This window comes from Sander vitreus, chromosome 12 (genome assembly GCF_031162955.1).
Source record: "Sander vitreus isolate 19-12246 chromosome 12, sanVit1, whole genome shotgun sequence".
Classification (NCBI taxonomy): Eukaryota; Metazoa; Chordata; class Actinopteri; order Perciformes; family Percidae; genus Sander; species Sander vitreus.
In genome coordinates, this window is record NC_135866.1 from 23,271,135 (window position 1) to 23,288,402 (window position 17,268).

General features: G+C 41.1%; 1 protein-coding gene across 1 annotated transcript in view; it reads left to right on the plus strand.

The window, feature by feature from the left end:
* The first annotated feature begins 7,286 nt into the window (after positions 1 to 7,286).
* The window catches only part of rem2 (RAS (RAD and GEM)-like GTP binding 2), a 31,441-nt gene continuing 21,459 nt past the window's right edge, over positions 7,287 to 17,268 (plus strand). The window contains exons 1-3 of the mRNA XM_078264732.1: positions 7,287 to 7,739; positions 10,395 to 10,731; positions 13,554 to 13,627. Of these exons, the coding sequence (XP_078120858.1) occupies positions 7,722 to 7,739; positions 10,395 to 10,731; positions 13,554 to 13,627 (429 nt within the window). The 5' untranslated portion in view covers positions 7,287 to 7,721. The remainder of the gene's footprint in view (positions 7,740 to 10,394; positions 10,732 to 13,553; positions 13,628 to 17,268) is intronic.

The window sequence follows — 17,268 nt, forward strand, 5'->3', positions numbered from 1 at the left end:
CAAAAATATATACCTCTAGGGTGTGCGGGTACCCCAGTCGGTAGGAAGAGGGCTAGGTGGGTATGCAGTCATAGCCACATCCTCTTTGCTTGTGCAACATTGCAGTAAATGTAAAAAAAAGGCTATAGGCAACAGTGTGTAATCCTCTCAGATAAATGACAGTGTATCACAAACAAAATACATTATATGCCATAAAAACACAAGGTTGATATTCCTCATCACAATGACAGAGTCACTAAGCAACTCACTGTCCAGGCAAATCACTAAAGAGATAATTTGACAAAGGAGTTATGTTTATATATCACCATTACAAAACCAGGTCACTGAACTTAAAGAGATGTTTTAGAGCCCCCACATGGGATCTGAACCTGCAATCTTTTTCAAGGTCTGAAAGACATCTGCTGAGCCCACATTGACTGACATAAACCATCCAAGCAAACATAAATCAAATTCCCTATGGAGCTTTTAATCAACCATTCTGAACTGCAATAAAAAAAAGCATCTGATACCGTAAGTATGACATATAGCATTTGCACTGTATGACAAGAGCTTTGGCTGTTTCGAGGAGCCTCGATAGGATGTTGTTATATTGCATCTCATAGATTACGACAAGCAATACAATCTTGTAACCCTATTACTAAGCCGTCTCAGAGAACAAAAACACTGGGGATATTACAGCGGGGCCTTGCTCGCCTTCCTGTAAAGCTACTGGCTCCAACATTGTCTAAATTCAGTGTCATCTTAATAACCTTGTGAAAAGACTCTGTGACTTACAGGAAGCAATAATAGAAGCTGCCGGGTTTTTCTCTGAGCTTGAAGGCGGAGAGGTGCATATATTTGACACAAAGGATCACATCAGATGGTGACTGCATGGCAAAATGACTTCAAGTGGAGCTCATCTGCATCTGGAGTGATTTAATATCACAATGTAAAGGGTATGTCGTGTTTTTGCTTTGTTTGACAAATTGGCTGAGGACGAGTAATTGGATTTTTTTTTGTCATGCTATTCGTATTGACAGATGTGAAGCAGTGATTTAAACGTATTAGGAGGTTGGAATAATTTGAGCCACCCTGAAATATAATATAATGGGTTTGTTTTGCAACTAAAATGGAAATTGCTCCAATTTAAAATTGAATCACACACAGGCAATAGTTCAATATCTTGAATAAGTTTTTTCACTTTTCCTCTCATGTCTGTATGCTAAATATGAAGGTACAGCCAGCAGACAGGCAATTAGCTTAGCTTAGCATAAAAACTGAAAACGGGGAAACAGCTATAGCCTGGCTCTGTCCTAAGGTAACAAAATCTGCCTACAGCAGCCCTTTTGGTTCACTAATTAACATGTTGTATCTTGTTTTATTTAATTCATGAATAAATAAATACAATTTAAAAAAGATGCGTAAAAATGACAGATTGTGGGTTTTTTTACGGTGGGCTTAGTCTGTGCCAGACTATTTTTTGACGGGGTGCAGTGATTTCCTGGAGCTTTCTGTTGAGAAATTTGTCTATAGCCAAAGACAAGTAATAGCTGTCCAAAACAACCATGCATATAATCAATTTCCACATGCTCATTGAAGTCACCCTTAATTTAAACAACAGTTTCATTTCACTGGATGGCAAAAAGTAATTCACTTCCAGTGGTGCCATTATAATGATCTGTGGATAACAGGCATGTGACCAGGATAAATACATGAAGTCATCTCTGACCTTGCGGTCGTCATCTTATTGACAGCCATAAATTGAACCTTAGTTACCCCTTGACCTCCTGACATCTCCCAGACTGCACTGCTGCACATTCTAATGACAGACCCCAGTGTTTCCTTTGGGAAGGAGCAGGCAGCTTTCCGGGGATACCGTCTTGGTGGCTAATGAGAGCACTTATCTCTGTCATCTGTCTGCGCTGTGATCCTGTCACACAGTGCAAGGCACTAGCGAGCTCTGATGTCCTGATGAGACTTAATTAAGTCTGCAGATTAGTAAAAGCTTAAGTCATGTTGAGTAGGCCCATTGAGCCAGCCAGCTAAGAATGGCGGTGAGAAGAAAAGACTGCAAAGTGAGATAGATGAATATGAAAGGAATTCATATGCTAACTGAGGGGACTTCTCATCGTCTACATGGGCATTTTGGAGAGGTATTGATTCTCTGAGTGTGACAGCAAGAACAAACACTTAATAGCCTGAAGAAGATGTCAGGTCATTCAACTTCATTATACACTATTTATATCCCCACAGTGAGGATCTGTGTAATACAAAGAGCTATAGATGAGTAGTGATCCACAGAAATAATTTTAGCCAGGCCAGCATGTTCACACAGCATGGTTGACGCTCTGTTCCTCTCAGCAATACACCTACTACTGTATGTGTCAAATTGGAAATAGACAGGAGGAACACAGTGTTTTTTTTTCATATGCTACCTTTCTGAAGTTTTCAGAATGCATGTTTATTATTAATCTTTGTGATGAAATCCATTATCTGACTCAATTCTTTTTTTCTTTTTCAAGAAAGCTAATTTGCTGTACTTCAAAGAAAAATGTATATATATATATATATATATATATATATATATATATATATATATATATATATATATATATATATTATTTTTTTTTTTTAAATAGTTTTTGATCATGGTTGAATGTGGCTTTGGTTCAAATTAGTTAAAACACCCGTCTTAAGATAATTTCATGTTTCCTTTTTTGAGACAAAATAAACCATTGAATGTCTTAATTGTGAATTTTGGAACGTTTATGTGCAGTCTTGAAAGAAGCTCATCTTAAAGTGGGTTTGTTGCAAAGTCCTTAGATTTAAGGAGTTTAAAATTGTATGTTTAAAAACATTTTTAAATACTTTTTTTTTAGTCGCGTCTAAAACCTTAAACATGCTAAGTGGCTAATTACTTCTACAGGCTTGTTGGCCTCTATAGGTGCTTTCCGACCGGATAGTACTTCTAGTACACTTCTAAGCAGTTCTAAGAACTACTCTCCCCCAAAATCTTTTTTTCCGTTTGCATTCCCACTGGCCAAGTGGCCATAGGGACTGGTAGGAGGGGTAAGGGAGTGACGCAAGCACGGCAACGGTCTTTATAGCATCGTCACTAGACCTTAGCGCCACATACAACAAAAACAAATGATGGTAATACTTGTGCACTTTTCCTATATTCACGTCCATTCTCGTAGTAATTCACGTAATGTTTTGCTCAACACAGACAGGGCTTTATTATACTCGGAACAGACCCCGCCTCTCTGTTGTGTGTGTGTGTGTGTGTGTGTGTGTGTGTGTGTGTGATGGCCGGCGAGCCGCAGGACACGCTTGTGGAGTTTAACTCCAAAAAGACAGTTAACCACAGGTTCCTGTTAATCTTATGATGGACATGTGTTGTGATATTTAAACAAACGAACCGTCAACGGCGAAATAAAAAAAGCCTCTTATTTACGAGAGCGGTCTGAGAGACCTCCAGCTCACAGCGAGGTGTCTGAGCACGACTGGCCGAGCGACGAGCTAGAAGCCGGGGCAGGCGCTTGCTGGCTGTCGCCTCACTTGATGGCGCTTCTGAACTCCGAAAACTTTGAAGCAAATTGTCAATTCGGCATCAATTTTCGCAAGACTGCCTATATTCGAAATCTAAACGGTTAATTTCTCGCCTAAAACGTTGTCAGAAGTGAATTTAATGATGAATAAGATGGTGAAAATTGTTAAAAATGTCCCGTTGTTGCTCTGTCTGCAAGTTTCCGAGTTGGCAGTGGGCGTGACTTATAAGTTCGACCAATCAAGTACACCTAGGAAAAGGGAAAAGACCCTGCTCTGAAGTAGGAGCTAAAAAACTACGCTACTGAGGCCAGAGGAACTTAGAAATCCCCAAATTTTTCCTTTCGGAACACGACGAAAAAAGTGTTCTAGGAACGTTTAGTTCTAAGAACTGCAAAAATCCCTCCGGTTTGTTGGCCACTTGGGGGCAGCACAATAAGCATATGACTTTTATCACCTTATAAAGTTGTTATGGCGAATGTGTTAGCAAGCAGTTGCCTATTTACACTTCCAGAAGATAGGGAGCAACGTTAGCATTTATTTGGAGTTATGTGTCTGTCTAAGAAATTAATTTAAGTCCAATATTTAGCACTTCCACCTCTGTTTCGGTCTCCACCAGCTAGCTGCTAGTAGTACGGCAGAGGCTGATAGAGAAATTCTGTTGTGGGTTGAAAAACAGAAGAAAAACAAAAGTAGTTTGTTTTTTTCTTTCACTTGTCTGGAATGTTTATATTCTAACTGGCTAATTACCGCTAAAGGCTCTTTGGTCTTCATGTGTTAAACTATGCCAATGTTTTTAAGCATACTGAGAGTTATCGTCATTACTCATGTGACCATATAGGACACCTTGTGTCTCAGCATAGTGAGTTCCTATTATTGAGCAATTATTGTCTACCAAAAGGTAGTTCTGAATCAATCGATTGATTGCTGATTTAATTAATTGATTGATTGATTGACTGATTCATTAACGATACTGGTATCAAAACATTGCCCTACAAAGATATTAAAGATTCACACTGCAACTTTTTCATCATGATAAATAAGTCTGAGTTAGAGAAATAGGCTTCCTAACATCACTGGGAAGTAGCATTCCCCTGGCCGTGCTCTACTTATTAAATAAGTAGAGCACTCTTATTCAGGCTGGATTCATTTTGTATTAAACGTGAGCATTCTTCTTACAAACACCAGTCAGGCCAACTTCCAGGTGGTACTGGGGTTGGACACCAATGTCTATGATGTACCCGTATCTTTAGCACAGTAAGTTGATGAGTAATAATTGGTTTTGCAACATGCATGGCAAGCCCTCTTAATAGGGATTTGTTTGGAGGAATGACATACAATGAAAAAGGGAGATTGCATGAGTAGTATAATGATTTGCAGAAAGCAACAGAAAGCATTAAAAAATTGTGATGTTTAATAGTGCAGGCATGGCTTAGAGATTAAAAATGTACCACCACCAACAACAACAAGGGCATCACTAAAAGCAACAAAATTGTGTCATAGGGAAGCTTTTGTTTTTATTCTTCTGTGCCAGTCAGTTTACGATATACAACATAAATCTTGAAAACCTAGAGTGACAGACTCTGCTAGCAGTAAACTGGAGTGAGATGTGACCAAATAAGGTTTAGACTCTGGGCCAGAGTGGGAATTGATGTGTTATGGGAAGCTGATTTTATTTCTCACATATTTGACAGATATGATCTGGGCTGAGATGTTGTCGGTTAAAGAGGGGGTTTTGTTAATAAATTCAACCAATGAATTTTCCACTGAGAGTGCCAGCTAGCTAGGACACACAGCCACAGAGGGGTGTTATGTTGACATTGGGTATGGACTGGATAGCCGAGTGGTCACTCTGAAACATCCTTTCCTGCAAACTTCTTTCATGATACTGTTGGGGTGGGGTTGGGGGGGGGTTTGGGGGCATTTTACCTTACAGTGTAGATATAGTCGAAATAATGGGGAGAGATAGATGGATGAGGCATGGTCACTAAGACTAGAAAAGCGCTATATACTGTAAATGCAGTCCATTTACCATTCCCATAATGCAACTCAAACGTGTTTTTTTTTTACCTCCACCAAGGAGGTTCAGTTTGGTTTGTTTGTCAGCAGGATTACGAAAAAACTTCTGGCTCAGTTTAATGAAACTTGGTAGGAGGGTGTAGCATGGGACACGGCAGAACCCATTCAATTTGGAGCGGATCTGAATGAGGATAAACACATTTTCACTTTCTGTAACATTGCGAAATATGGCATGGTCTTGGGCGGAGGTCTGCACTCTGAGTGCCCTTCTAGTTAACACGTTTCCGATAACGAGTGCCGATCATCTGCATGTACTATACCCATGCTGCTTAGTTGCTTAAGTGTAACTCAGCATCAGACTTTCACGCTTATAGGTCTGGCCCTGCGGTCCAGCCAAAAATCTTAAAAGGGCAGTTCACCCCAAAATCAAAAATACATATTTTTCCTCTTACCTGTAAGTGCTATTTAACAATCTGGATCGGTGTGAGGTGCCATGTGTTGAAGATAACAGCTCATGCTTGTGACAGCGTGAGATTTAAACATTAATTGGCTTCCTGCCCACCTGAGTTGTAAGGTTAGCTATCTCAGGTGAGCTAGCAGTATCAGGTTGCTATAAACTAATCTCCACAAGCTAGCAATGTCGGACCATAAGCCTCTCGTACATGAGCATGCTTCCTTCTGCACGGTGATACGGTTGGCGGGTATTGTTCATTAGAAAGAAAATAGTTCCTACCTGAAACTGCTCACAACCAGGTCTGTGGATTATCTTGAGTAACCGGGTCATAATTTCTGGAAAGAGACATTGCTGTTGAGTTTTTCAAATGTATTTATTGGTGCTTAATGCACCACGAGCCGAGTGCCGTCTAGTTCAATTACAATGGAGAGAAGGCAGACATCTCTACAGATGATATCTTCAACACTGTCAACTCGCACTGAAACAATCTAGATTGATAAATATCACTACAGGTAAGAGGAAAATATTTATTTTTGATTTTAGGGTGAACTGTCCGTTTAAAACTCAAGCTCCTTAAATCCCACAACTGTTTTTACAAGCGATTAGTAGCCCAGTCATGACAAGTGAACTGCCCTTCATGTATAAACTCGATGGACTGCCTTTTTAAATCCATAATGAAAACGTATTCTGGTCCTTTGAGGTTAAGTCCTTGAAATAGACTACTGTAACGGTGTCTTTACAGGTCTCCCTAAAAAAATCAATCAATCAGGCAGCTGCAGCTGATTCAGAACGCTGCTGCTCGAGTCGATAAATCACTAAATGGTTCAGGGCCAAAACATTTTGATGTTAGATTATTATTATATTATATACTGCACTGTACATTTTATTCTCGTATTGTATCTGTATTTAATTGTTTAATCGTTTTTAACTGATCTTTATGTAAAGCACTTTCAATTGCCCTGTTGCTAAAATGTGCCATACAACTAAAGCTGCCTTGCCTTGCCTAGTGGGAGCACAATACAAACCTCGTTCTGTACAAACATTCACGGACACCTTCTCCAAGACCAAGACCTCTGCCTCCTTCTGGCGGCCGCTTCAGCTCACAGCGACAACAACGGATTCTCTACCGTTAAACCTGAAAGAAATACACCGGGAGAAGCAGAAACCGTAGTGTTACACTCGGTCAAGACGCGGCCCCCAGTACACTTTGCGAGCGAGCGAGCGAGCGAGAGAGAGAGAGAGAGAGAGAGAGAGAGAGAGAGAGGGGGGGGGGGGGGGAGAGAGAGAGAGAGAGAGAGGGAGAGAGAGGGAGAGAGAGATATATATGCAGGTTAACTGTCTCTGCCGGTCGTTGGGACGCCATAAGGACAAGCGGGATGTGTTATTGCTGATGGCTTTCTTTCTTCTTCCCATAAGAACTCGCTTCTTATTCCAAACGGAAACGCAGGTGTAGCCTCTTTATCCCCCTGTCCAGCCTCCTACTACCTATCCCAGGGTTCTATGCGCCGCACCTCCCTCTTCAACTCACCAGAGGAGGATTTTACGCGCCGGTGTGGAAAGAATAACATCATGTCAAATGAGATGTGGCGCGTCTCTTTTGTGAACCGTTTGTTACCGCCGCTGTGAATGTGATGCCGGGTCTTCGCCCAGCACAGATGACCTGAACCGGGCGGCAGAGGCGGTTGCAATTACAGCACTTGTTCCATAAAGAGAATACTTATCGATGACCATGGCTGACCAGGTGAGGCGACACATACTTTCCACCTTCTCTAAACCCACCTCGTGCACTGCACAATAGCCTAGACTACTACACTCACCAGGTAGGGTACGTAAGCACGCACACACACACACACACACACACACACACACACACACACACACACACACACACACTCTCTCTCTCTCTCTAATGTGCACCTTAGAGAATAGCACGAGATCTAATACTTTTTTATGCATCACACTTCCTTCCTATCACACTATCTCTGTGTGGGAATTCAGTTTGGAATGTTGAGCATTTTTTAATCTTTACTCACTTTTTGAATATTATTACAGAGGCTGCCAGCAGATCTGTCCTAGACAATAGTGACTTAAGGCAGGGGTAAGGGTAACGTGTCTTTTACGCTCTATATTCTGTAGCCTGTCTCTCTTGGTGGACCATTTCATTCCATAGATTCCCTCATAGATGCTCCAAATTGTATTTTAATGAGCCGTAGATTACAGTTAACATGGTTTGGAAGAATGAATGTACACCAGACATAACTAGGTTGCTGGTAAGGAAGCAGCAGACAGTGTAATTGGGCAGTAACGATGGAAGGATAAAAACATTGACTGTAGTATTAATTTTGTATTGTGCACTGTTGTTTGCCCTAGTTTCTTGACAGCCTGGCGAGAGAAGATTAACCCTTGACACACTGCCTCAGCCTGTTCTCAGAGTTTACAGTTTCTGCGTGTACAGCTCCCCTGAGAGCCGCTGACATAAAGGCCATGCTTAATTGATTAGCTCGTTCAATAAACCTAATTGAGCTACCCGAGTGTGCGCGTGTGTGTGCGTGCGCGCGCGCGTGTTTGCGTGTGTGTGTGTGTGTGTGTGTGCGCGCGCGTGCGTGTGTGTGTAAGAGAGAAAGCAATCGTCTGTGTTAACAAGCAGCCACACCCCAACTGTATGAATGAAAAATAAGTATAATACTGTGTTATACTATAACTAAACATATACTGTACTATAGTATACAACAATACATTACACAGCACTACACCATGCTATATTGCAGTACACCACAGATATAACACTATTGTCTATACTATACTATAGTACATACTGTACTATATGTCATTACACTACATTAAACTATACAGCCATATACATTATTACAGTACATTACGTGACACAACAGTACTTAACCACACTATACAGTACACTACACTACATTAGACTATACCATATTGTACTGTTCTATACAATACTACATTACACAATGCTTTACTATACATACTAAGTTACACTATTCTACTAGAGCTGCACAATATATCGTTTTTTATTGTCATCATGATATCAACTGGTGCAATAAACACAGCGGGAAAGGCTGCAACATATGGCGAAAGACACTGAGATTGTTTCTGTTAGTTGAAAGAAAATAGCAGTAGAAAACTGCACTTTTTTTTTATTCTTTTTTAGTGGTGCCTTTTAGATTCAATTCAATGTTCATTTTGTTCAATAAAAGAATGTTGGAAATGATTTTCTTTCCTTATACAGTATTTAAAGGATGTTATGAAAACAAAGCAAAAGTACAAAATGAATATGCTATGGGAGACAAAGTTAACCGTTTATTAGGTACACCTGTACAATCCAACAATCTAATGCAATCCAATACAGCTCTGAGATAAAATGTGTGAACTTCACTGTGTAAACCCAATAATCTCTAGTTTTTGTTGACACCAGTGTCAGCGAAGTGTTCACTGAGCTCATAGTACTTTGTGAGATTTTCCTCTGCGGCGGTGCTGAATTGCATTGCATTTTATTCTAATATGTTGTTGTTGTGTCAATACCCTTTTTTTAAGCGCCAATACTGTACTTAGCTCTGCCACAGGCAGACGCTTGGCCACAGAAGCCCAGGGGTGCTGCTTGAGCGAGATTAATTGCTGTATTAATATTGATAAGGGTCGTCTATGGTTGACCCTTGGCTGCAAAACACACACTCTATTATGCACATGCACACACAAACTTATCCCAACACACACTATTCTCAGCAAAACTAATGTTCCGGATTAAACTGCTGAAAGTTTTCCTTTTTTTAAATAGGTAAAGATGTAGATAAAGACTTTACGTTTTTGACCCATTTTTCGTGTGAATTCATGCGAAGGTCACAAGTACAAGTACACAATGTACAGTATAAAGCCCCCTTATAGAGCACATATACCCTCACTGCACACAGCTGCAGCCACTTTTCCTCTGTTTCTCCCTTGTGATTCATTCTCTTTCTCTTCTCTCTGTGTGTCCTCGTCAACCTGCTGTCTTTTAGCATCTTTTTATCTTTACTCTTTCTAGCGGCAGCTCCCCCCCTGTCTTCTGTCTCCCTCTTCTCAGCACCCCCTCCCCCGCCCCCCACCTGCTCCCTCCTCCTCTTATAGGTTTCCCTTTGACAAGCTCTGCATCTTCCTTCAGGATCTCTCTCTCACACTTCCACTTATCTGACTCACCTCCATTGTTATCACCTCCTCCTCCTTACACACATAGGCAAACCCAGTGGAAACACCCTTTCCCCATTCTTCAGTGATTTACCAGAATAGACAGTGTTATAGGTAAATCTGCAGCCTGTTTGGATATCTTGGACTATTTTTTAACTGCTGTGCTCCTTTCTATATTTACACATCTTTTTGTTATCTCTCAATTTCATTCTAGTACAAAATGTTTCTCACCACGGCGCCCCCCCTCCGGCGTGGAAGCACACCCCTGCCTCTCAAACACCAGCTGCGGAGGGAAGAGGCAGTGTCTGAGGAATCTGATTGGATCCCGGACATGGCAGAGCCTGCCACGTTGCCTATCAGTGACACAGCGGTGCCTCAGGATGAGTCCTTCAGCCAATCAACAGCCCCCCAGTTTGCTTACCACAGCCACGGTGGGGCAGTGAGGATAGTGCTACTGGGACAGAATGGCGTGGGCAAGACGTCGCTTGCTTTATCTCTGACCGGGCAGTCGGACAGATCCCTCTCTATAGACTCTGAGACACAAGCATGTGGTAAAAACTTGGATAGGGATTGGTGGAGTGTGCTTTTGTGTGTATGTGCACCTGTGTTTGGACTGACAAACCTTTTAAAATCAGTCTTAAGGGTTAACTTTAGAAAAGCTTAATTTATACACTTATTGTGGAGTTAAATCATCCACAATTCCTTGCTGAGAGTTAGATGAGAAGATTGATACCACTCTCATGTACGCTAAACATGAAGCTGGATCTAGTAGTTGGTGAGCTTAGCTAAGAATAAAGACTGGAAACAGGGAAAACGGCAAACACAATCTGCCTACAAGCACCTCTAAAGTTAACTCATGAACATGTTCAACAGAAGACAGATGTTTATGGAGGGCAAAGAGGCATTTCATTGGTTCTTTCCAAGCGGACTGCGAGGCAGTGATTGGTGTGTGTTTTTACAGGATTACAGCAGCTACAGATGACAGATCTTTTTCTCTCCTTTTTCAGAGCCCATAAGTTATATATTGCTGTCGGGGTGTAAAGGCCATTTCAAACAACATATAAAAAAAAGTGTGTATTGAAAATAGTTACCGACCCTGCCTTTAAAGCTGCTAGAAACAGCCTTGCTTTGGCCCTTTGTCAGTCACTAGGTCTGTCTGTCATACAGCTCACTGCAACACAGAGAATAGTCAGCCCTGGTTCTCAACCAGCCAATCGATGAGTCCATATCGGATTTTTTTTTTGCTCATATGTGACTCAGATCTGTTAGTGTGAACAGCACAAATCACTTGGAATCGGATCTTTTTAATTCTGATTTGGGACACCTCCACATGTGGTCCTAAATCAGATGCAGGTCTGATATTTTGCTATGCAACCTCAGTCTGAACAGTCATATCGGAATTCATGCGACTTTTACGTTACCCTAGATCGACATTCGTCACAATTCTGCACTGGCGGGAGTCACTCACACCATCATTCCCCGCATCCACACACATCTCCGTACAGAAGTAGTAGCCATTGCTCCACAAAAAGCCATAATTAAAAATGTGTCTCTCTTTCTCGTCGTCCTTGTTATCATCTGCTCATAAATTCTGGCTTCCACTGCCAAAAAAATTACTGTATAAATGAAACTTTAAAGGCTGACTTCAGTGGCCTCCATTTACTTCTGTACGACAGCCTGCTGTGTGTGTCTTTGTTATTGTTCTTTTGCACATGCGAGTCAGGACTGTGACCAGTTCACACTGGAATCTGATATTGGCCACATTTAAAAAATATTATCGGATCCGAGCAATAAATCCGAGTTGAGCACTAAGGCAGTGTGAACATAGCCTTAGGCTCCCTAATGCATAACGCTGACTTGCCCCTGACTCACGCCATACAGTATTTATTACTGCCCATGTAGTACATTTAGATTCATGCATCATAAATGGACAGAAAAAGCACTTCCATCCAAGGAGCCTGTACACGTTTCTATGTAAAATTATTCTATGAGCTACATGTCAAAACTTCAAATGTAAAAAACTCACGAATCAACACCTATTTAATTGACACATTTTTAATAGCTTTTTTTTTACCAGATGCTCTCACACCATGAGCTCTGTGAGTGGGTTACCACCTCACCAATCAATTCCTGTCTTCACCAAGTAATTACTAGTAAAAGACAGCAAGACCTTATTAACACCAGGAACTACGGTGTGCTTGTACCTTAAGAAAGACATGTCATTCATCATAGTGGATTTTCCAATCTATTTCAAGCTTTTTTGGGTTAATGTGTATTTTAAAAGCTGCCATGCAATTATAGGTAGTGTATTTTCTAGGTGTGTATCGATACGGTCAACACCCATTTATACGTTTGACCTTTTTTACTTTGTAATTATAGATTTTCTTTGTAATTAGCCAGTAAAATGCAGCTAATAGAAGCATTTTCTAAGTCTATTTATATTTTTTATTATTGTCAACAAATCCCAAATCGCCACAACAAACAACAAATTTATCCTATTAACAAGTATTGTCTGTGTAGTAAAAAGCCTGGTACATCATAAAGCATGTCACTGAGCTACACCGTTGCACTGGGCAACATTTCCCTTCATTAAGACGAGCATGGGTACTGAAATCTTTTTTGAGTTGATCCCATGTACAGTTTCCTGCTGCCTGAAAAACGTACACTCTCCTACTGCCTGAATGTATATTAATCCGCCGCTGAAAATAGTCCCCAACAATTTACTATTTACTCCTTTTTGAGTAACCTTTGCAACAAACTACAGTGCCCAGCTTTTTTAGAAAATGAATGCGTCTTTTTGAATGATAAAAATAATTGCCCCTCTTTTTCAAAGATTTATATGTTCAGTAATAATAATAAATAGGAACAAACAAGCTTTGAGGTGAGTGTCACAGATAAGGTAGGGAAAAGTGTTGAAGTGTTGGTTTTGGTTTTCTTTTCCATGGAATGTGTTAACAATGAGAAAAATGAACATCACCACCAGTTATATTCTTTAAATTGGACTACAGAAATGTCAATATAAGAATGTCATAAAGAGAAGGAGCAGAAATGGGATGCAGTAACACTTTCCAAACATGTCAGGTGGCCACATAACCCAATTTAAACATCTTCATGAAACTGATTTAAGGTGTCTTGAGTAGGTCAAGGACATTTGTTAAGACCTAGATTCGTTTGTCAACTTTTTCAGTAGCAGCAATTTAGTCCACTGACATTTCACTTTAGTTAATATTAGTATAATTTGTTTAGACTCCACAATGCATCCTGTCATATTTTTTGTATTTCAATATATAGTGCTGCTTTTATTTTATGGCACTGTGGTGTTTATCATTACACTCTGTGTGCTGATGTATGTGAAATTTGTATTTGCTTGCAGGTGAGGGCTACGAGAGCTCAGTGACAGTCGACGACGAGGACAGCAAAGTCATAGTTTTCGACAACTGGAAACAGGTACGTTACTACTGATTGTCCGCTTCCCACCTCAGTCCCCCTGTCTTCTTTATCTCGTATGGTTTAGACCGATTGCCTCCTCCATTCACTTCTTCTGGTTTTACATTTATTGCTTGTTCACATGGAATGGAAAAAAACAAACATTTGTTCAACAACTGCGATGGGCAAATTATTTGTGTGTATTCAAGCGTAAAGAGAATGTGTACATACATTAGCTTTTATGTGTACAAGTGTGTGCTACACTGTAAAGGGAATCCTGCAGCAGCAGCTGTGTTCACTGTACTGTACTTTTTGAAATTCTCTCATTCGGAAAAGTGTAAATCACTCTCTTGTTAACCTTACTTGTTTCAATTCAAATCTACTGTTAAGTTTTTTTTGGCGAGGGCTAAATTTGCTGCCGCTGTGCATCATCAACCTTTTGAGCGGAACTGTGTGAGTGAGTTAATACGACCCTGTGGCGATGGGTTTTGAGCAAGAGAAACTTGAGCTGCAGCAGGCAGCTGTGGAGAACAATAACAGATTGTCTGAAAGCTCCTCATCACACTGAGGACATTGAGGGGAATCAAAAAGCATGCAGTCATTAATGTCTATTAATAATGTGATGGAACGGTCAAGCATGCTAATTTGTGTGGAGTGTAGATCGTCCCTAAGCCAGATGTCCACTCAGCGTTCAGGGGCTCTCCCCGTTAGGTTAAATTATTCACACGCAGCTACATTTGTCTGCCGGGAATTTCGCTGGAAGCTAGATCATTTCGTCACTTTGCTCTCTCTTCCCTTACTCACCCCCAATTGTGTTGCCCTTGCTTCCTGCAGCTGTCATCATCTCCAAATCTCACTGTCCACTTGTTTGTTTTATTGCTTTTGTTGTGGCGCTCGCTCGCCTCTCTCCACTGGCCCTTTTCTGCTGTGGTTAAATCTAGCTGAAAGTTAATTACATTTGTTATTCTGTGCGTGTTAATACGAGGCAGGGCATTAAGGCTGAAGCAACAGACCCAGGCCAGCAGGAAACTTGGAATAACTCCAGGGCTGTCAGAAATGGGGGCAGGCAGAGAGGACTGGACAGCGTCCCAAATCATCTGCCAATATATGCTCATGATTTTGTTCTTTTTTGTGGTAATGCCCATAGATAAAAGACACACACAGATACAAACCTGCATATACAGAGTCAGGCCTATCGACAGATGTTGTCCAGCTGCCTAACGTGTGTTTTGGCCTCGCACTGGTCCGGGATTAACCGCCAATCCCAAGAGGCCAGTCCCAAGAGGCAGGTTCTCCATGGTGCACCACAGCCTACCAAGTTACTATAGCAACGTGCAAAGACACACACATAGAGAGCCGAAGTCACGCCCCTCTACTTCCGGTCCATGGGACCTATCTTTCAAAAAAATATGAACGGGAGTCAATGGAGAGATTATAATTATTTTTTCGTCCGGTTTGAATTGAGCCATGGATTACAAATATGATGTTCGTCAATTTAAAAGACAATTTTTCAACCGAAGAAAGTCTCAGTTAGCCGTAAGTTTGTCATATGACCACTTAGTTTTGTGTGAAACCGCTCAGTGAACTACATCTCTCGTCTGACACAATTTACGTCACCTAGCTTGATGCTCAACTTGCTCGCTAGCTAGCTAGCTTAGCTCTGTTCCACAACACATGTAACGTTATCTTACCTGATGTGTTTTATCCAGGGAAGTGTTTTCAGCAGATAAGCAAAAGAACAGGCAAAATCCGCTGCTCATTTGAGTAACATTACAGCGAGACGTCATCCATGCGACTTTGAAGTGTGTAGTCTTTCTAATTACATATTTTCACAGTCTTATACTTCAACAGTTTAACAATAAACTGAGACTTTCTTGACTTGCAAAATTATCTATTAAACTGATGAACATCATATGTGTAATTCATGGCTCAATTCAAACGGGATCAAAAAATAATTTGTCTTTCCCCATTCACTACCGTTCATATTTTTTCCGAGTTAAGGTCAAATGGCGGTCCACCAGAAGGGGAGGGACTTCGCCTCTCTATACACTCTCACGTATGCACGTACAGAGCTGACTTAATCACTCACTCACGCATAAGATAATGTTTGAACAGTTAGCATCTGACACTGTTGGCTGTGGGGCTTCTTATGTTGCCGATCAGCGCCTCATCATTTCCTTGCAATACAAAGATGAAAAAGTGTTACACTCACACTCAGTGATTGTTCCTTCAAGTGCTTTCTTTGCTTGGCTCACAGCTGATTGACACATGAAGGTCTAGCTGAAGCTGTAATTTTTCCCAACTGCAGTGCAGGGAGCGGCGCACAGCAAATGGCAGGTAGAGATTACTGTGAGTGTACAAACACACACACACACACACACACACACACACACACACACACAGTACATTGACTCTGCTGACATGCGTTTGTGTGTACGTGCACATGCTGCAAAGGCATGGTCAAATGTGTAAAATACCAGCATACACATGCACAGAAGACTGAGCCAGACGCTGGGATGTTGTGAGTGTTGTTGACGTCACGGGGGTTGGATGGTTTAAATAAGTCATCCATGGGCCCAAAATAGAACACTGGCACACTTGGCCTTGACCTAGCCGGCCCATGCTGCCTTTAAACTGACATTGGTTGTGTAATGTATCTCTTAGACAAGCCTGGGTTCTGTATGTAGAGAACCAAGTGGGAGATTGAGGTCGCTGAGGACCAGAGGGGCCCTGTCACCCTTTCTCTGTAATGTGTGTTTATCTGTCTTATTGTCTGAGATAGATAAGCACTTTATTCTGAGCTCGAGCCAATTTAGGAGTTTCCATTATTATTTGATAGCTTGAAATGAAGTTATTTATCAAAGACAACCAACTTGTGCAGCCTGAGGCCTGTAAAAATGTAGGCCAGTGATGAATGTGTGTGTATTTATCAGCGTGCAGTGAGGAGAATTTGCTGCTGCCCTGGGAGGACAGGATCATTTATTCTGTTAAACTAAATTAGAGAAAAAGTCCAGGATGTAATTTGGAAGAAGATAATTGCTGCTTGACCACATTCTTTTGCTCGATTAGGAGGGAAGAAAAACATTGTTCCACTATCCAGTTCTTGGAACAGGGACAGATTTTGACATTGTCTCAGGGGGTCACTTCCCTGGACATTTTCTCTTTCCTGTTTTGCTGTTTTACAGCCTTATGAGAGTCATTCTGGACTACTTACAGTTTCTCATTTTTTTGCCCAAATCCAAATAAGCTATTATACTTTAACAGTTCTGCTTGCATTAGTCACTGCTGGTAGTCACTGCTCAATTTATTTGTGCAGAATACTCTGTGTGAAATAAAATCAAGAAACGGAAAAGCAGGGTTAAGGGTTTTCTAGATCAGGTGGATTGCATAGCTGAGAACTCACAGAAATTTTCTTTAGTCTATGTTGTCTGAATAGACGATTGGCAGATTATTTAGGATAAGTTGGGCACATACAGCAATTCAGCTACATGTTTTATGTTTCGACAGTAAAGCACACAAGGCTTTCACATGCACGGCAGTACAGAAAATCAACAAACTAGTTAGCTAGCCTAATTGCTAGATGGTGATGCTAGAAGCATGGTAGCTAATGCTAAAGCTTTTCTGTCACAGTTTGTCTCTCTGCCCCTCCTCTGCAGCCACGT